This window comes from Strix uralensis, chromosome 26, assembly GCF_047716275.1.
Source record: "Strix uralensis isolate ZFMK-TIS-50842 chromosome 26, bStrUra1, whole genome shotgun sequence".
Classification (NCBI taxonomy): domain Eukaryota; kingdom Metazoa; phylum Chordata; class Aves; order Strigiformes; family Strigidae; genus Strix; species Strix uralensis.
Genome location: NC_133997.1, coordinates 5,165,266 through 5,185,889, shown reverse-complemented (window position 1 = coordinate 5,185,889; position 20,624 = coordinate 5,165,266). Strand labels below are relative to the sequence as shown.

The window sequence follows — 20,624 nt, the reverse complement described above, 5'->3', positions numbered from 1 at the left end:
ACCCCAGCTCTCAGCTGGGTTTCACTTCTCCAAAGAGTCAGCAAATTAACTCCCATTTATATGCACAATCCACTTCCCTCTAATCTATCCACCTATCTCTGCTCTTCTGCTGGTACAAGAGATGAGCATTGGCTTTAAATACAATCATTTCTTTATAAATAAAGAACAGGCAACACTTCTGAAAGGGAAACCAGATGTCTACCTCCCTCTTCCGTGCCTTCCGCTCCTCGGCATTGTGTGCGGGAGATAGAAACACGCCACCAGGATGAAGAGATCCGCAGGTCCCTGCCTTCCTCTCTCAATTTTATTTTATTTATTTAGATTTATGCAAATGCCAAAAAAAAAAAGGTCACCTATCTATATGCTGTCAGTGCCCTTGATGTAACTTTAAAACACATCATAAAGATGTCCTGTGAGCCGCAGTATAATTCAGTACCACGCACCACCAGGAAGGCAGGTAACAGAAAAGCCAAAATCCTCCCCTACTGTGACCAGATACACTCCCTCCCCTGGCCAGAGCCTGCACACACATGTACGTTTTAGCTTCCATCAGCTCTTTCCCTTCCCCATCACCTTCTTTTCAGGGAAGCCTCAACCTTTTTCCTCACATTTCTGCTACTCTGCTCAACATCTGTCCCCTACCAGTCACTCTGTGACCACCGGCTTTGGGGAAAGGAGCAGCTCCTGCCCCAACCTGCCATCCCATGCAGCAACCAGAGGGACTGTCCAAACCTTCCCATTGGATTGGGACCCCTTGCTCTTCTCCATGCCTCAAGGCACAGCGGGCTTCAAAACCTTTTGGTTTCATGTCAGGTAGAAATAACAAAAATGCCACAAAAGCATCAAAAAATTCATTCCAAAGTCTGACCTCATGTAACTGCCAAACTGGTCTCATGGTGCTACCATGTTCAAAGCAGGTCAAGGCATCCCCCAGCTCACAGAGGCTGTTGGGACACCAGGAGATGGTCTGGACCACGTTCCTGCTTGGGACAATGCTCCGCCAACAGGGCCACACCTGAGCCACCGGCCAGCCCCAACACCCAGCAGCATTTTGGGCAAGAAAAACCTGCCCATGATTCAAGGTGCCAAGAGGACGTGGATTTTTAACTCCTGAACCTCCTGGAGCCGACCTTCAACCAGGAGCAGAGCTCCTTGCTGCCGGTGCCTGCCTTCACTGCCACAGGATTTCTCCGCAGCAACTCTTCACGGTTCCCGGCCATTGCCCCTTGGGAATGTGCGCAAAGAGTGAACTAATGAGTCTATTAGACTTAATTAAGCTAATGTGAAATTATTTACTTAATCTGGGAAGATCTTATGATGGCGAGAAATCCCCACGGAAAAAAGCATACAGCTGCCTCGCACGGTCTAGCGAAAACCTCGCGAGCAGTCAGTTGCCGAGATGCTCAACTGCACGGCAGCAGGGGCGGGGGGCCCAGCTGAGTCCCTCCTGCCACGGGCTTTGGACCACACCACCGGCTCAAGGCACCTGGCTCCTCCAACGCACGCCGACATCGCCAGGAAAACCAGCCAGGAAGCCCCGGCCGTGTTTCGCCTTCATTTTCCAAATGCGCAGCTATCCCCGGCCAGCAAATCCATCCAAGTCTGGCACCTGGGGAGGAGAAGTTTTCAGAAGGGGTTGGCCCCTCTCCCTCCCACGGACGGGGAGCATCCTGCACCCCCGCATCCAGGCTGCGCCTCATCGCAGTGGCCAAGAGCGGAGGGGGAGCAAAGGCTGCAGAGAGGAAAAGGGATTTTGCCTCGTGCATTTTGCTCGCCTGTTTTTTTTTTTTTCCCCTTAATGTAAAAAAAGCTTAACGCTTGCTTTGAATTCTTAATACGACTGAGTTCTTTTTGCCACTTATTTTGTTTTGTCATGCACTACATACAATTACACATCTCTAATCCGCAAATCCTCCCCCGACACCAGAACACGTGCCAAGCCTTTACTTTCTGCAGCCGCCGCATTAAAGGCCTTTCCAGACTAGCTCACGTCTCGGAGCGGCGGGATGCCCTTGCATCGCCCACAGCCGTGACACTCCAGACCTGGAAGCCCCCCAAGGACCAGCACTCAGTCCCATCTCTTGCCCTGCGTAGAGGAGGGATCTCCAGCCCCGGCACCACGGGCCAGGAGTCCTCGCTGGGATTAAGTCCTGGAGAAGGAGCCTCCCTTCATCCCAGCTGCAAGGAGCTCAGCTCAGCGTCTCTCAAGACGGAAATCACATTTCGCAAATCTCCCACAGTGAATCAACTCACCAGTCAGATATTAGCTCAGCAAAAAACTGGCAGGCAAATGATCTAATTAATAATCAGCACTATCAGGAGTTTCCGTTTTTCTCTGGCAGCCAAATAGGCAAGAGCTTCTCTGCAAACGGGAGGCACAGCTACCTGGGAACAAGATGTAATTATTGCCCCAAGGTCAGAGAGCGGCAGTGCCGGCGACCCACTCACAAGTCACCTCTTCAGGTCACGCGCACAGGGACACTGAAGGTGTCACCCGGGCAGGCAGTGGCTCCCCAGGGACAGCAGAGCTGGCTCAGACCCTAGTTTCCCACCCACGAGTGTTTCCAAAGGCAGGGAAAGCGGAGCTAAAGGCTATCCCAGTGCACAAACCATCACCTGCAGGCTCCTGCCTGCCAGCACCAACCCCTCATCCAAGCCCTGGAGGGTACCAAAGTCCTTCTTGCATCCCCAGCACCGCACAGCTGCTGTCCCCGTGGGAAAGGAGAGCGTTTCCTACAGAGATATGAATGGCCAGGGAGGGTGCAAAGCAAGGGCAAGAGTTTCCCTCCATGCAAAAAGCTTCCCTGCAGCCTTGGAGCCTCTCCCAACCCCACTCAGGAAAAGGAGGAGGAAATAAGAGAGACATCAATTTCCAGAGCTCAGCGCCAAAATCCGGCCTTCGCCTTTGAAAGTGTAATTTATTCAAGCTGCTTTATTATTGCAGAACCCAGCGTAGACGGGGGATTATGGAGAGGTCACAGCTGGAGCAATAACAATAATAATAAAAAATAGTTAAGTCGGGAGAGTATCTTGTGTGAGTTCATCATGCATCAGGGAGACGCCTTTTTCCAAAGCAATGGGTTTTAAAGCAAACGAAGAGCATCCCGCGAGCCACCAACTTAACGCAAAAGTGGCATGAAACAAACCTTGGGGGGAAGCAATGGGGATGAGGGGGCTTCACACCCCCTCTGTTTGTGAACCCAATTAGGCATATGTTGAGGAAAGGGTGTATGTATATTAGATTTTAATTAAGCAGTGTTAATTATAATCTATGAGATGTGCTTACTGCTTATCTGATAATTATGAGAAAGCCAATTTGGCTGCTGGCTTGTGACTAATTAAGTGGAATTAGTAATGATAATTATAGATTTAATTTTTGTTTGCCTTTATTGGCAATGGGGGGAAAGCGGCTTCGAGGGCTGAGTGGGGCAGGCAGGGAAAGGATGGGAAAAGCCATGGGAAAAGGTCACCATAGCAGGGATTTGGCCCAGAGAACAGGGACTTCCCAGCAAAAGTGGATTTTCAGTGGAGGAAAAACAATTTGGGTTTAAAAAAGAAAGTTTTGTGGCAACTGCGTGATGCAAGCAAACTTCAGCTAAAAGGCAGCAGTTTCGTGGAGAGATTGGGCTGTTTTTTTGCCAGCCCATCGTGCGGGCTGCCAGGGTCTTGGAAGAAAAAACTTGAAAATTTGGGCAATTTAGGGAGTTTGGCTTTTCCAGACCAGAGAGGGAAATTCCCCAGGGATTTCTCCCCTCCCTCCCACAGCCACCACGACTTTGACTCCCACTCAAAACCTGCCAGCAAGGAAAAGGTGATTTTGTTGAACGCTTCTGACTTCCCCCCCCCCTCCCGCCCCCAGTGTAATTGATAGGCTATAAAATAAAGATCAAATACTGCAAAAATTGCCCAAGCCCTGGGAACGGGACTTGCATGTTTTTCAACATGCCCACAGGTTGCTACCGCTGCCTGGTTGCAAGTCTCCTTGAAATACGTGTCATCCTCCCACTTTGAGTATGCACAGGCTGCCAAAGTGGCCCAAAACATTACAGGACAGCAAAGTTTTTGTAAGAGGCAAAGAATAAAAACACAAGGAAAGGGGGGGAAAAAAAATAATAATATATTGCAGCTGGATTTTTAAAAGACTCAGATAAACTCACAGCTGCACGACACCACGTGGAGCTATGCAAGCTAAGCTAATGATAATTAAATCTCCTGCTGCAGGGGTGAACAGCAATTTCATGCTAGGTCTGTTGCCCAGGATGAGAGTTATCCCAGGAAAAACCACAGCAGCAGCGCGGGGCCAAAGGGTGGGACCAGGGAGCTGCTCCACTCGCTTCCCACGCAAAACCCAGGTGAGCGCCGGAGCTGGGGACACTCTGCCCAGCAAACTGCATTTCTCATCTCCAACACCGAGCTAAATAATACATGACAATCTCAGGTATAAATTACAGGCAGGAGCGCAGGGGAGAGACAATGCAGGCTGAATGCATTAAGGCAACAGCCCCCTTGCAGCCTGACTCATTTGCAAGACCCCGCTGCAAAGGAGGGGGGGGTCCCCGCTGCGGCACCCCCGGGTCGCGGCGGGGCGAGGAGGGCTCGATGCAGGGCTCAGCTCGAGGGAAAGCGCCTGACCTGACTGCAAAGTGGCTGTTTGCATCCACAGTCAGGGCGTTCCCAGGAAAAACCCTCGGGAAGCAGCTGCGGGGTCAAAGCGCTCCTCTCTCCGCACGCTGGATGAGTCCCTGCCGCTGACCAAAATAGACACTTCACCCAGCTACAGCTAAATTCAGTCCCCAGCCTCCCCCCGGATACATGAACACAAGGTCATTAGCCAAATCTCTTGTCACATCAGAAAACCTTCACCGCAGCAGGCAGGGACGCAGCCCTGCCAGGAGCCCACCCTCACACCTCCTGAGGAAGAGGATGGTGTGGAGGTGATGCTGCTGCTTTCTGCCAGGCTGCTGGAGGAAGCAGATGCGAGACAAAACTCAAGTCCTGGCCACTTGTGAGCATTAAAGATTATTTGCCAGACAGGCTATTGCACCGAGCTCTGTGGTGGCTGGTTAGTAGGAGCAGCACAAGAGATTAAATGACAGCAAACTCATGATTTCTTTTTTTTTTTTTTTCTGTTTTCATTTCAGCACCGACTCGAAAATAGGCCTGTTTATAAAGGGAAAAATTTCCCATGAGTCACGCAGTTTTCAGACAAAAAAAAAATAGCCAGCATCAGCCAGAAGTGACCAAAACACATGTTCGGATGGATAAAATTTGACTTCATTCCTAATGATGCTTGGGGGTTTGTGAGGCTGTACGCACCCTTACAAACTCCCTCCTGGAATTCCACGTGGAGCTGGGATCCAGCAACCCATCTGGATCCATCATAGCAGAGCCTCACATTTAAGTGCATTTGCTGAATCATTTGTTCGGGCTCCTGCACTTAATTTCTCCGTGATACATTTAATACCTTTGCTTCCTGTCCTAAAGAGCTGGGGGTTTCACCGGGAGGAGAGTGCAAACAGCTTTGGCTCTGACCTCATGCTCAGCTCTGCAAGGAAATCGTTCGTTTGGCTTTCCCTGATGAGTGCCAAGGTAAGAGAGGTCAGTGTCCGGCCTTAGAGAGATAAATAATAGTTTAGAAGATGACCCAGCTCCACGCCGGGATCTCTTGTTGAACACTTCTACCCATGGCTGGCAAAGCATGGAGTGCTGGGTGTTTACCTACCCCTCTGAAAAGAGGAAAAATGGGGTTTTAAGAAAATAACACTTCATAACATTAGACATGCTGTTGGATAAGAAAAAGACAAGGCAGAAGACAGGAGCTGGTAAAAGCTACAGCTTGTCATTTCATTGCACCTTCTCGACTCGATAAATGGGTTTCGGTCAGAGCATCTCTTCCCTCCAACCCAAAAAGGACCTGAAGGGTAAGTTGATTGCATTGATTGTGAATGCATTTTCCCGGCAGGGAAAGTGGCCCAGTCCCTCACTGCTCCCATCCAAAGCACTCCACTTACTTATTACGGGAATATCGCCAGACTCCAGGGCCAGGGAGCGGGACGCTACAGGGAATTCATTGCTCTGAGTGCTAGGAACATTAAGAGAAGGCAGAGCAGGGGGGTATGGCAGCAGCTCAGCTCAGCCTTTTCCACATCACGGCCACAGGCAGATTATCACTCCTGCTATGGGTTTTGACAGCCCCATGGGATCATTCTCACAGGGCTGTCTTTAACCCTTAAGAGAACGGCACGTAGGAGCGAGGACAGCGCAGATCTGCTGAGAAAAACTGCCCTCGTGCAGCTCCTGCCCACCCCTCTGTCGATGCTCAGCCTCACCACCCCTCACACGTGCATCCTCCTCTTCCTCCCCAAGAAAGAAACTCCCTCTCCATCCTACCTAGATCCTTACACCCAGCTGTGACAATGCTCAGGCATCCAGCCCCTGAGCCAAACCATCTCCTTTGCTGCTCCCAGGGTCCCTGCTGCTGCAGAGTCTCCTGGTACCCATCCCAAAACCCCTGCCTCTCCTCCTCAAGGGGTCAGGGAAGAGTGTAAATCACTGTGGGAAGCGCTGTTGGACTCGGTACAAAACAGAAACTCATCTTAGGGAGGTCATCACTGCCACAGGGACGCGCAGGCTGGACAGCACTGCTGCCATTGCCTAGTCTAAACCAGCCACGGCACGGGGGTAGCTGCAGAAATGATGGGTCTGAGCCCAAATTCAGCATCAAACCCCAAAAACTGGAGCAAAAGGCTGAGCGTAAGGTCTGCGTCCAGCCATCAACTCCTTCACCTTCAGCCACGTGGCCGGGAGGTGGGAAGGGAAGGGGACATCCCAGGGCAGCACCAGCCTTCTCACTCCGCTGCCGTCTCTGGAGGCAGCGAGGACAGGCAGGAGACAGGGCAGGTTGGCAGCCTCACAGCAGCACTGCTCGTGCCCGGGCAGGCGGGGTCGGGGTACCTGGCTTTGCTAATTAACCCCCCAGGAAATCACCTGCCGACACAGCAGCGTGCTCCTTTAAGCGAGCCGCCTCCGCCTCTCCCCGCAAGAGGCTGAGCCGTGCCTTGCCGTAGTGTCTTCGAAGGAGAAGGCTATCAGCTCAAAACAGCCGAGACCTTTAGCTCAAATCCATTAATCCTCTTTATTAAACCCGGGTCACCTCTGAGTCCTGGCAAATTAACCAGCATCTCCCCACTGCAAGTACATCAAGAGGAAACGCGCTGTACAGCGCCTGTAATTTTCATGGACCAGGGCTCTGGGGTCAGAGGGCTTCCCGGGCTCCATTCTCTGCCTTTGTCAATTTAAAAGGGAACATCGGCTTGCTCTTGTATAAATTACGAGAGAGGCAGAGCGGGGGCCCGGGGCGGTCGCAGGGCGCTCAGCCGGCTGCAGCCGTGCCCATGGCTCCTCTCCTGCCCAGGGATGGGAGCAGGGGACAGCGAGGCCACAAACACCGAGTCGTCCCCCAGGGAGGAAGGGCAAAAAAAATGGGGTTGGGGACATCCTCCAAGCACACCCTCCAAACAGCTGGGCAGCCGGGGTACCGCGCTTGGCATCCTCCAAAGCTACCTTGGCCACGTGCCTTCTTGCTGCTTCGAATAAATGGCACATCCCCGGTGCCAGCCCAGCTGGGGGGCGAGAGAAAAAGAGAGTGGAAGGGCTTTGCTCCAGCTCAGAAGTGGGTGGAAAATTGTTCCCTTGTTGCCTGAAATTTCACCATTTGAAACGTCTCCCCCTTTCTGCGCTATCCTGTTGGAACCACTCTACTCTGAATACCCACCAAGCCAGCACCAAAGCGAGAGCGGCTCTATTTCTGAAGAGCCAAGGACATTTAGCTGGGCTGGGGAAGACCTGGGGCCAAATCCCTTATAAACACTAATTATACACCCAGTCAAAGAGCTCCAAAAGAGAAAGCCAGCCCAGCCTGGCCTGGGGAAGACAGACCATGTGAGCCAAGGGATAAGGGCGGAGCAGGAGCTGGAGGTCACAGCACTCCCTTCCCGGAATGGGTCTCCTCCTGCTCCTGGAAACAGCATCCTCAAGACAAGCAAACTTTCCAGAGCCAAGCAGAGTGCTCATACATTCTGCGAGTGAAGAAACACATTTTTCAAGGGTAAAAAAAGGCGGGGGAGGGGGGGAATTTCCAAGCTGCTCTGTAAGAGCTATAAGCATCACATCTATTCCCCTAAGACAACTCCACACCATGGCACTTCCCAGCACACTCTCCAGCCAAGCTCTACCACAGGGCTATAAATCCACCGGCTTTGGCTAAAGTTGCTCCAGTTTTACACCAGTTTAAGCCAGCAGAGACTGAGCTGGGGAACCGTGATCCAAAAGCCAGGATGCTCACCCTTAACTCAGTCCGACAGCACTGGGGGCTTTCCACCTGGGTTTGAGTTACAGGTACGATTAATGCACAGCATCTTAAATCTCCTAGCCATCAGCTTGTATTACAGCTTTAGTTTTGTATTAAAAACATCATTTCTTGCTGTATTTAATCACCGCAAGGTCATTTCAGTGACAGTTGTCAGCATCCTAGCCAAGGAACCAGAGGAGCAGAGCCCTGTCCAGCTGACCAGATAAAAGGAGAAGATGCTGGGTTTCATTTCCTTGTTTTCAATTGAGAGGTGCCCACCTCGGTGTGCAGATTAAGGTGTGGGTGGGCCGATGTCAGCCCCCCGCGGGCTGAGATGGGAAGCTGCCGCTCACTCTGCTCATCAGGAGCCCCGAGGAGAGAAATTGCATAGTTCTCCCCATGGCCCTCTGCCCACCTCGAACCAATTTCTGCTCCTTTTAATTCAATTCAGCTCCTCCTGACCTTGGCTGGCTGGAGTTGCAGAGTTTCTCTCAACAGATAGCACCAATTACAGAGGTGTGAAAATGGAAGGCTTTCAATTCGGAGAGCAAACCCAAGAAACTGGGACTTTATTGAACTGAGAAACAGGGGGTGGGAAAGGGGGAGCAGATGGGGGCACGGGCTCAGAAATATTGCCTGTGCTTACTCTACAAACCAAACGCTTTGGCCGTTCCCTCCACGGGGGAAGGAGAAGGCTTCACCTGGGAAGAGGGGCTGCTCCAGGAGCTGGGATGGTGAAGGTGTGAGAGGTGGAGGTTCAGGTGCATGGAGTCGATGGCACCTGGGGACCGGGGATGCAAAACCCATCCACTGCATCCCTTGCATCACACCTGCTGCAAGCCAGCTCTTTCACACGCATTCCCCAACAGGCTGATTTCAGACCCCCAAAAATCAGATCTGACACAAACTGAGATTGCTTCCCCGCAGCGGATCGGGGCTGGATTGAATCTACAGCATCCGCAGCCTGATCTGTACTGTTAGGCACAGCGGCAGCTCCAGCCACACCACCTCCTCAGAGTAACTCTGCTTTTTGTCCACCCACAAAGCTACTGCCAGCCAAGGACTGCTGGGCCAAGCCTCTGGAAACCTGCGCCCCGAGTGCCAGCGTGAGCCCGGTTAGATCTGGGTAGGAGGGCTCTGGCAGGATCACTTAGCTGACTGCCTCGGCAGAGAGATCAACGCGTGGAGTAGTCTTTATAAAAACTGCCTTCCTGCTGCACAGTACAACCTGTGATGATCAGAGAGTCCCCAGACAAAAGCAGGGGATGTTCAGTTCACGGAAAGGAGACAGAGACGAGCACCTCCCCGGGCTGAGCTCACTGAAGCTCTTTGCCCAACATGCCCCGACGTTAAAATGAAAATTAAAATTAAAGCAAGAAGTCCTAGATGCCTGGGATGGAAAACGGGGTCACTCTCACAAAAAACAGCGTCACCGAGTATGGTCCCCCATCATTTCTAGATACTTCTAGGTATTTCACAGGCTGGAAGGATGCAGAAAAGCCTCCCCCAGACCTGAAAACTCCCCTCTCCAGTCCTGTCTCCACCCAGATGGTCAGACCATCTCCATCAGCACAACACCCATGTACCAACCAAGCCCAGGGTCTCCCTTTGATCCGGATGCAACCCTTCCCCGATGAGGACAACCTCACGCCGCAAAGCCCTGCCTTCCAGGCCAACACACAAAGAGCAAACAGGTCCTCCCTGCCTGAATTTTGGGCAACCGTCCACTGGCTGGCACATCTGAGCAGGCTCAGCATCCCCTTACAGAGGCATCCTCCCAAGCCTCGGAGCTGGGGGGCCACCAAAATGAAGTAGTGGCTTGTTTGGGCCTCTCTCTCAAGAGCTGCCACGGCTCGGCAGGACTCAATAGCTCAGAGGCGTGTGGTTTTAGAGCCAGTGCACAGCACCGTATCTCCAGCCAAGCTGCGACCGCGTCTCTCCCCAACGCCTGCCCATAAATCCTCCAACCCGGTAAACAGTCGAATTACGGCTCCCCGCCATTGCTTAGCTGCTTTTGACACTAATTGCTCTGCGGAGTGTGTGCAACTGGCAACACCTTATTAAAAGTGAAATATATTATACTGTCCACTTATTGCTACTTTATAAAGATAAAGTATCCCGAGGATACGGAAAGGCTGGCAAAGGCATCGACTCTCGGCCTCGGAGCGGCCGGCGGATGCTGCAGCGCACAAGGCAGAGGTAGGGCAGGCACCGCCGGGACAAACACGCGCTCTCCGTTAAATCACAAAGAGCATTTCCATTTGGAGCCCAAGGGTTGAGTGAAGAGCGTGCTTGAAAGAATTTCTTCTCTGTTCATCTCCTGGTTTCAACTCGAAAACCATCACTCTCACACCTTGGGGAAAGCCAGGCCAAGATGAGACGCGAAAGGGCGGGGGGGATCAAGCACACGTCGCCCTCCCGCCAACTTCAAGAGGAGCAGAGGGTGCCCCTCAACTCACAAGGCCAGACTAAGTCTTGTTAATCATGAATTCATGTTTGCCTACCTCCAGACATCGCTACCTGAAGTGTAGTACAGCCTCTCCTGCCGGTGACACTCACCAGGGCATCCGTTGCTCCAACAGTCACAGAAGTGCAAGCCCAAGAGCCCTGTGATGCTCCAGCTCCGTGCCAGCCCAGCACAGAGATTTTAGGACCCAATGTATAGATCTCACAGTCTTTCTCGTGTTTTTTTCAAAGGAGGAGGCTGAAACTCACTGTTTCACAAGGAAAAACGTGCAGAAACCTCCACTTCAGATTTGGAGCTACAGCAAGGACACGTCTTTTAACACATGTCTCTGCACATGCCTCGGGCAAGTAATTTTCCCTCTTTATTCCTTGGCTTCCCCGTCTGCAAAAACAGGGACAACGAAATTTCTCTTCTCCGTGAAGTGTTTTAAGATCTACTGGAAACAACCACTACGCAAGAGACCTGATACCTCCAAATTTCAGTAATAAATGTTTTGATCCAGTCCCTCAGGCCTCGTCTCACCAGGTAATTTTGGGAGAATTTTTGTTTTTGTTTTGAATTGAGAGGCTATTTCTGGTTGGGAACACGACAGGCAGCAGACGACAGGAGGAAGGCGGACACGGGGGATGCCATCAAAGGCACTTCTGCAGCCTGCGGTGCTCACAACAAGATGGTGTGTGGGGAGGGCACAGAAAACCACCCATGTGAGGGAAAAAAATCAGTTTCTGGGGACTCATTTTCAGTAAAATGGAGATATGCGTCACGTACATCACAGAAGTCATTACATCTACATCCCTCCTGCACTACAGAGAGTACAGATGCTATTATTTATCACTTATTGGTCATTTCCCATGTGGCAGAGACAACAGACCCACCTCCCATCAGCTCTGAGGACCACGGGGCGCAGAAACACAGCCTGCATGGCACTTTGATTCCTGAAGGAAATGGCATGTCCTAAGCAACAGATTTGAAATATCCAGACTCTTTGGTTCAACAAGTTCAAATCCAAGCAGGATCAATACCTTCTCACTCCTGAGGTATCAGCAGGTAATTGGGTATCATGCAGTGATGAGCAACCTAGTTTGCTCAGAAGCTGCAAACTTTAATCTTCATCCATTCCTGGTACACAGAATGGAGGGGGAGGAACAGATCAAAGGAGAACAGATCAAATTCAGCTGCATTTGGACCTAGATTGCAGAAAAAAGGACTCATTCTTAAGCAAAACGGCTCGGACTTCTAAGGTTCAACATCTTGAGAGGATTTGAGTACAACACAATGCAGAGAAGTTGCCATCTCTCCAGTGCAGCCACCTGCAACCCCAGCGCTGCCTCCCTCAGGTTTTAGGCTGCTCCTGACACCTCGACTTTGCACCAGAGCCCTCTCTAATTTCACACTGCAGCAGCTGACCACTTCAACCTCTGCAAATGTCCGCATCCTTTTTCGGCTCATGGACCCGCTACCCCGGACCCCTCCCCGTTGTCCCATTTCCAACCCTGTGATGCCCACAGCTTTTCAGCAAAGGGGCTCACGAGTGCCCATGCTGCTTTGTCCCAGGGCACCAGTCCTGCTGCCAGCTCTGGTGAGGGCGAGGAGATGCTGGTCCACGCTTTGCAAGCTGGAAGGTCCTGCCTGGCTATAGGAGGTTGCCACCCCAGCCACGGAAAGGAGAGGTGGCAACGTAGACGGATGGGCAGAGAAAGACAGAAGAGCGCCACGGGCAGCAGAACAACGTATTTGACAGATTTCCCTGCCGATCAAAGCTAACTTTACTTAGAGGTTTTGACATCTGATTAATTATGTCGCGCTGGCTCGCCTCAAAAGGTTGCGTTTCCGGCAGCCCTCGCCTTTCATCCTCGTGGCGTTTGGCGGCTGAGCCCGCTCCCCTGGTGCCAGCAGAGGAGGGGACGGCGGGAGGGTGGCTTTGCCAAACGTCGTGGCCCATCCCTGGGAGGCAGGAGATAAGGAGGGCGAGGGACGGCCGGGGACAGAGCCCCTTTGTCTGTGGTGCCTTTTGTCGCGGGTAGATAGGAGGCGGCTGCCTCGCACTGACATTTCAGTGACCAAATTAAAATGCGCCGCCATGGAGACTAAATGTCATTAGCCTCATTAGAAGTGATCGCGTTAAAATAAACAAAAAAAAAAAATTAAAGTGGAAATTAGCCAACGCCATTAAATAAAATAAATAAACGGGCAGATCTGGCGGGGACCATGCAGCCGATGCCAACGGCGATCATCTGGACTGCCGAGCCAGGAAGGGGCACGGCGGGAGCAGCCAAGGTCTCCATGGGCACAGGGATGTGCCAAGACAGGTCCCACTCGAGATGCGGCCCCAAACTGTTTGGGATTAGTCTATGAGGTCTTTCAGGCTTCATTTCCAGTTTCAGGATGTTCTACACAGGCTGGCTTTAAGGACCTTAATGGCCGTGTCCCCTGGGGCTGGCGCTGCGGGCTCTGCCAGGCCCTCTGCCACGAAGGATGCGCCCCGAGCACGCTGCTCTAGCAGGGATGGGGTTTTTTTAGCAGCATCCAGGTTTCTCTCAGATGCTTCCCATTTGATTACTGGCCAACACCAACCGTATTTCTCTTATGCGCTGTGACAGGACCGCCGCACAAGGTGGAAGGCTTGCTGAAAGAAGTGCTGGTTTGTCCTTGTAAAGAGAAGAATTTTTCCTCTAACCCCTCTTGCTATGCAAACGCCATTTCCTTTGGGGCGGGAGAAGTCATCAGAAGGCCCTTGCAAGATCCTGCTTATGACAGAGCAGATTTGAAAGCCCAGAGATCTCCTTCCCCCTCCTTCCCTTCTGTCAAAAATTATAATCATCATTTTCCAGCTTGCTGAACAATCAAAGTGTGGCCTATATTCGCTGGAGCTCCTTCCACACGCCGCATGCATAGCAACAAGTCTGGGAAACAAAAGCCAGAAGTAAACAGTTGGGCGAGCGGAGGCGATGGGCTGGCAAGTGGAGAGCACATCATGGGGTGCAGACAGCCTGGCTCCCCCCCAGTCTCACCAGTTCAGAGCTGCTCTGCGGGGGCCTGAAGCCCCGGGTGAAGACCTCTTCTTCCATGCTCTGCAAGGAGCACAGGAAGAAACGTGCCTGGGCAATTTGGTTAGTGGGAATGGCAATGGTCCTGCTGTACCAGAAGGAAGCTCAAGCCTTCCTGCTGTGCATTTGGCTGGTCCTCACGTGGCTGATTTACTCACCGTGGGCTGAGCCACGAAGGTCAAAGCCACATCAAGCACAAGTAACCCCAGCTGCCCTCCCCTGGGAGGCTTGTATCCTCTGCATAAAACCCCACGGATGTACCAGCTCTGGCCAACACAACGGACACTCCCTGTGATTTTGCTGTCCAGAGAGTCTGAGCCAATGAGGTCTGATCCCAGCATCCCACCCTGAAGCATGGAGCTCGCAGGGAGGTTTGCTGGGCTACCCATTCCCTGCAGTTTTCAGCCCGCTTCAGTCTCCAGAGCTGTCAATCCAGCACTTTTCACTAGCGCTGAATTCACAGAAAAGTAAATCTAAAAATAACTCTTCTTTTTCCCCCTTCCTCGCCTCATCTCACACGTGTTTTGCGTGCACATGACTTTGCCGCACAGGCAACAGGTCCAACTTCCCCAAAACGGCTCCTCCCAAGGAGGCTGCTCTCGACACTGATGCTCTGATGGGTCTCTGCAGCTTGCTGAGCCTCGGCGTGCAAGGCTGCTGTGTCCGGCTGGGAAACTCAGCCCACGGTGACAGATCCAGGACACGAGATCTGTGAGAAGCACCACGTCCCCTTTCCAGAAATCCCTTGAAACCACAGTCCCCACTTGCTGCCACCATGCAACTGCTCCCTGCTTCAGATGATCTTGAAGAGACACCTCCTCTGCAAAACACTCTTCCCTGGTCCTGCCAGGAGAAGCCCACCACCTCCACACAACTCAAACCAACGCCCCAAACCACTGCTCTCCACCACCTTATGCTCTCTGAGCCTAAGCTGAGACTAGAGGGAGAGCCCACCAGCTCCAAGGTCCCGCTCAACCGGACCCCACAATACCTGGGCTCACTCTACCATCAATTCACAAGGGCAACGCATCCCCTGCCATTCCCACCTCTCTAGAACTAGGAAGCCACCTCACTTGGTCACCCTGAGAGAGTGATAATACAGTCCCAGAGCTTTTGAGAAGCAGGCAGGAAAGTGGTTTTTTCCTCTAAGCATGAAACGAAGAGGAGTTCCCTGGAAAAACCCACCCACAGAGCAGCAAGTGTCAAAGCCACCTCTGTATGTGCTGTTGCCGTGTTGGTAATTATAAGTACCATGCCTTCATTAGGGAAAAGGAGAGATGACTGGGAGGCAAGGAGATTTGCAGCAGAGCTGCTGTTATTTTTAAGTTTAAACAAAAAGAAGCGTGAGAGCTGAGGTCATTCCCCATCCTGCACACGCCAGCAGCTGAGAGCATCTCAGGGGATGGTCAGGCCAGAAGATAAGAAGGGATGGGGACCAGTATCCGGCTTTGCCTAACTGGGGAGGGGAAAAGGATAGGGCTGCAAAGCTCAGGCTGACCACAGGGTCATGAAGGATTTACAGAAAAAAAAACCCCAAACAACACAAGTTTTCCTCTATTCCCACCTGACGGCAGCAAAAGGATCCTCCTGGGTACCCTGCTGCCTCGCGAATGTGGCTCGTCACAGCACTCCAGCAGCCTCCTTCCCTGCTCCTCACCCAGTGACTTTGGTTTCCGATCGAGCAGAGCGCAAACTTCAAATTGCATATTCAAGTGTAAAATACAAACACGGCTGTTTATGCAGCTCGAAATTCGCCATAACCAAATATTCAAGCCTTTGGGGAAGATTTTCAAAGGCACCAGTTAAGGCACTCAGCTCCCATCGGTGCCTTTGAAACATTTCTCCTTTTTCAGGTTTTCACAGGGATTCACACCAGCAAAAGCTCCTCCACCCGGCCGCCTGCAACTAGTGAACGCACAAAGGAGACGCTGTCAAAGAGAAGCTGCTGGAAAACGCAAAGCAAGGTTCGCCACTTTGGGGCATCCTGGAAGGCAGCTGCCAGAGCCACCGGTCCCAAAACCCGCAAATTGTTCTGAAATTGTACTGAAAACTTGTGCCATGGGGATTTACACGGAGCAAAAGGTGCGTGTGTTTGTTCTCCCATCACCCTCCCTCCCCGCGTCACTGGAAATGAGAGCAAGTGCTGCTCCTCTCCAGCAGAAACAAAACATCCTCTAAAAGGCCGACACCAGCTTCCTCCCTGTCCCAAGAGCCACAGGATGGAGGAATCGACCTCTGACAGGGAAACTACAGCCCAAAGCTCAGGAAGAGGAAGACCAAGCTGTGGTTTTGGGCTGATGCCCACCAGTGGAGGCTCCCCATCCTGCTGGGACCTCTTCCCCAGCATCTCTGACTGATGGAGGATTGATGGCTGTAGTACCTTATCCACTAGTATCCCCAGCCTTTAGGAGAGCACAGAAAATCCCTTTAAGTCCCTCTTGCTCATATTGAAATGACACTAAAGTGGAACTAATGTGCTCCAGGTACTTATTCTTGGGCTTAGTGGCAGGGAACATCAGCCCTTCACCAGCCCAGCCAGAGGGAGGTGATGGCCATGTCATAGGCGGTGGTGGCAGTGGGGAAAAACATCCTCCCATGGCACAGATTCTGTACTAGGAAGGGATGGAAAGGTGTTTTTAACTCTTTCAATGTCCATTTCTTAACTCTAGACTGGATTTACAACTACCACCAAAGCCGTGCTGCCCAAACAAAGGTGAGGCAGGGGAGGTGGGGGGTTGCACTGTTAAAATCTCCTGGGGGGGATGCGGAAAGCAGGTCCCAGGTGCAAGGGGTGATGGCAGAGCACTGGGGGACTCTCCAAGCTCTGCAAGCTTTATCTTGGCCCCGATGCCCAAGAGCAGTAAAAAACAGGATTGTCCATCTCACCCGGCGCCGCCAGATTTCTGACCTCCGAAAGGAGCCGCTGCCATGACAAGTCATTTCGCTAAGCCAGCAAAGGCAGCAATATAAACGTCTGAAAAAGCTGATGTGCATTGATTTTTGCCACCTGTAGAGCCATGATGTCACACCGTAACTGCGGATTAGCTGAATATACTCCCCCCTGCCCCAAACTCATTCTCCAAGGCATCACAGCCCACCCTGGTACATCTCAAAACAGCAGCACCCAAAATGCCCAGCAGCTCAGAGCATTTGCTGATAGCTTGACAATTAAATTACCCACTCCACCTCCCCATCCTGCAGCGCTGGGCTCATTAAAAATCCTCAGCATCCTTCCCATCAGAAAGAGCCCACCTCAGAGCAACTGATGTCCAGGAACCCGCCTCCCCCACGGCACCAGATGACAACAGCATTAAGCCTTTGAAATTATTTTGGATGGAAACTTGTCTTACAAAGAAATAAAAAGCTGCAGAGTAAGACGCAATGTATGACCAGAGGGGTCAGGGTTTCATTATTGCATTAACCTTTCGTGTCTTTAGATTCCACAAGAGTAAATTGGTAACGAGACGACATGAGCCCCGATGGGAAAAACGCATCTTTCCTAACAGAAGTAATAGGGGGGGAAGAACAGAGGTGGGAGCAAGAGAAAGAGGAAAAACTGGCAAATAAGCTATTACAGCTAATAATAACTTTGCAATGCTATTTTCTGCAGGAGCCTTCAAGTTGTGATGTTTCCCTTCACTCTAATTACACCTTCTAAAAGCAGGTTCCCTTCTCACTTTAACCACCCCGTGTGAAACTCCCGCAGGATTTGGATAAAAATGGAGAGGGAAAGAGTTCACACTTCACAAACAGCCTCTGCATATCCCAGGGGAGCGTCACCTGCATAAAACACGTGGGATTACGCTTGCAAATAATAAACAGCCCAAAAAAAAAAAAAAAAGCTCTAGGAAAAAAAAAACATCCTGCTCCAAAGGGCCAGCAGGGATCATTTGACTTCCCTCCGCACCGGCTGCCATCCAGGAAGACTTTGCCAACACCACTTGTGTTACAGCCCGCGGCAGCGAAACCACAACTGGTATCAGTGCTGCGGTCAGGTTGGGCAGGGAGGGGAAAAAAACATCCAACCTCTGCAAGCCATGCAAAAATAAAAGGGAGAGGAGATGTTCAAATCCTGTGCTTCGAGACAGAAAGCGGCCGGTGTGGGGGCAGGAAGGCAAAGCACCAAGCAGCCAGCCCAGCGCACGGGAATATTTCCCTTCCTCTAATGCAGGCAGCAGGTTTCAGTTGATGGATTAACGGCTGAGCCCAGCTGGGCAAAGTCCTGGGCTGGTTTGGCTCAGGGGATGGTCAAAGCCAAAGCAGATATTGCTGCTTAAGAGCAATAAGAAGGGAAAGCTACAACCGTGTAAGCGCGGATCAGGAAACCTCTCCCAAGTTATTGGGGGTTTAAAAGCAGGGGCCTTTTCCTTCCCTGGCACACACAGATGTCAGAGCTAGCCCAGCCCTTGGGCCAAAAAGCCACGTCCTGAGGAAGCTGCAGCAGGGCACCAGCAAACTGCAAATGCTCCGTGCCAGGTCTCTGCCAGCGCAAGGACACCTTGATGACGGCCCATCAAGTGTCACACGTCTCCCAGTTGACCCGCACGGCTGCCTCGCATCCATTTCTTTGCAATTTCAACCCAGAGAAACCTCTTCTAGCAAGACGGTGAAAGAGCCAACGCTCTACCCAGCACAGCGAGCTGCCCCCGCACCAGGCACACCCGCCTTCCTTTGCTCAAGATAATATTTTCACTAAATCCCCCCCTTGCATTTGGCGAAGTCAGGCACCTCATGCAGCCGCGTCACCCTTCTCGCGGACTAAACTACAGGTGCACCATTTTGGTTTAAGGCGCTGCTGGCAGAGGCCCAGGGCTAACGCACATCACACACACACCCACCACACCCCCCCATGCAACCTCACAGAGCATCGGTGGTACCCAGCCCCGTTCCAGGGCTTGAGCTGCAGCGTGGCGCCGCTCTGCCATGGCACCCCTGGATGTGGATGATGTCCCACGCACGAGCCTCCACAAGCAAGTTTGAGCCTGAGTCCCCTCGTGTTCATCACAGCTGTGGGAAGAGCCGTTTTCCAGCTGTGACACAGCTAACCTCTCCCCCGCCAGCCTCAGCCTCTTCCCACACACGCCAGCCCTGCACAGCAAAGCGCTGTAACTAAACCATGGAAAGCTGCTGAAATTATAGCTGTGCCTCTTCCCTGCCCTCCCGAGTCCAATGTAATTCTCGCTGACAGTCATGAAAAACACATGTTGGGTTAAGATCGGATCTGAGCCTCGACACCCAGTCTCCATCTGCTCGCACAGGGACCGTAATTTTTTCAGCTGCTATAAAAGTGCACATCATCCTCAAAAAAAAAAATGCCGGCCACTTTCCCCCCCCCCCCCCCGTCTCCCTCGGCGTGCAGCTCTGCTGTCCGCCCCCATCGCTCCCCCCCCGCAGATGCAGTGCAGGGCTGCGCTCGCTGCCCCGCCGCGACCCGCTCGCCGAGCATCAGCGCTGGATCCAAACCCACCATCTCCCCCCTCGCCCTCCCCCTGGCAAAGCCACGGGGACGAAGCCAACCCACATTTCGGGAGCCGCCTGCTCGGCTCGGGGAGGTTGCGGCACCTTCGCCGCAGCCCGACGTGGTCCCCCCCTGGGGTGCCCGGATTGGGGGGTTCGTTTTCACTTTGCAAAAAGGAGCGAGGGGCAGACACCCGAGTTTTCCTGGCAGGAAGCAGCGATGAGGGGGAGCACGGGGAATAGAGTGACAGTGCAGGAGGGCACAGCAGGTGCCCAACTTTGAAGGGGGGAAAAAGCTCGGTGACCCCATCATTTACAGCCAGAGGTTGCCCGAGGGAACAGACTCTGCCCAGCCTGGCCAGCCCCCACCGCAGGTGCCAGCGTGGCTCGGGGACCACCCGGCGCGGTGGGAGAGGGGAGGGGGGGGTGGCCAGCCCTGCTGTGGGGGTACAGGCACGGCTGTTTGAACCCCACTCGCTGGGAGCACTTGGCAATTCCCTGCTGCAGAGCAACTCACTGCCTCTGTGTGCGCGTTCGTGCGCAATGTGCATGAAGTCCGGGTCCCCCACACGCGCACACCGCTCGGCTTTCTCACCCTGCCAGCCGATACCCTCTCACCCCCTGGAAAAAAAAAAAAAGGCTTTTTGCACTACCTGGGATGAAGAGCAGGGCAGTGGTGGCCGTGAAGACGATCCAGCAGGCAGGATGGTACATCTTGGAGCTGCGGTAGACTAGCGGCTGATTCGCTTGCTGCTTGCTGCTGCCGCCGCTGCTTTCGTCTGCGTTGAATTCTGAGCAGGTTTAAATCCAATGTTTGCAGAGGGAGGGAGACTGAGTTAGTGAGCTAGAGAGAGAGAGAGAGACGGGAGCAGGCAGTCAGTGTCTCTGATTTTTCCTTGCACACGCACGCACGCACACACGCACACAACTAGCAGAAGGAGCACCAGGCTCAGTGCGTGCACGGGGGAAAGCAGACCTCCTACCAGGCACCCATTGGTTCGAGATGCTGACTGACACACACACACTTGCTCTTCTGCGGGTCTCACTCTGCAACCGGGGAGTTAAATGCGGGCATCGACCCCCTGAGCATCCCTCCCAGTGCCGGCCAGCATCGGTACCCGGGATGGAGGGACAGGCACTGTCCCACCGACTCCTCCTGCACCAGCCGCCTGCAAAGGGGCTCGGAAATATTTTTCCCCCCAGGTTGGAGCTGGCCAGTGGGGCAGCCCAGGGCTTCAGCCCCTTGGCTCGCCCCTGCCCCTCTGTGGGCTCTGCTCCCCTCCCCAGGAAGCCACCGGCAGCT

At 52.7% G+C, this 20,624-nt stretch overlaps 1 protein-coding gene across 1 annotated transcript in view; it reads right to left on the bottom strand.

Moving 5' to 3' along the window:
• The window catches only part of OPCML (opioid binding protein/cell adhesion molecule like), a 300,615-nt gene extending 280,410 nt beyond the window's left edge, over positions 1 to 20,205 (bottom strand). Inside the window, exon 1 of the mRNA XM_074894811.1 lies at positions 19,975 to 20,205. Within this exon, the coding sequence (XP_074750912.1) occupies positions 19,975 to 20,035 (61 nt within the window). The 5' untranslated portion in view covers positions 20,036 to 20,205. The remainder of the gene's footprint in view (positions 1 to 19,974) is intronic.
• Positions 20,206 to 20,624: the final 419 nt, after the last annotated feature.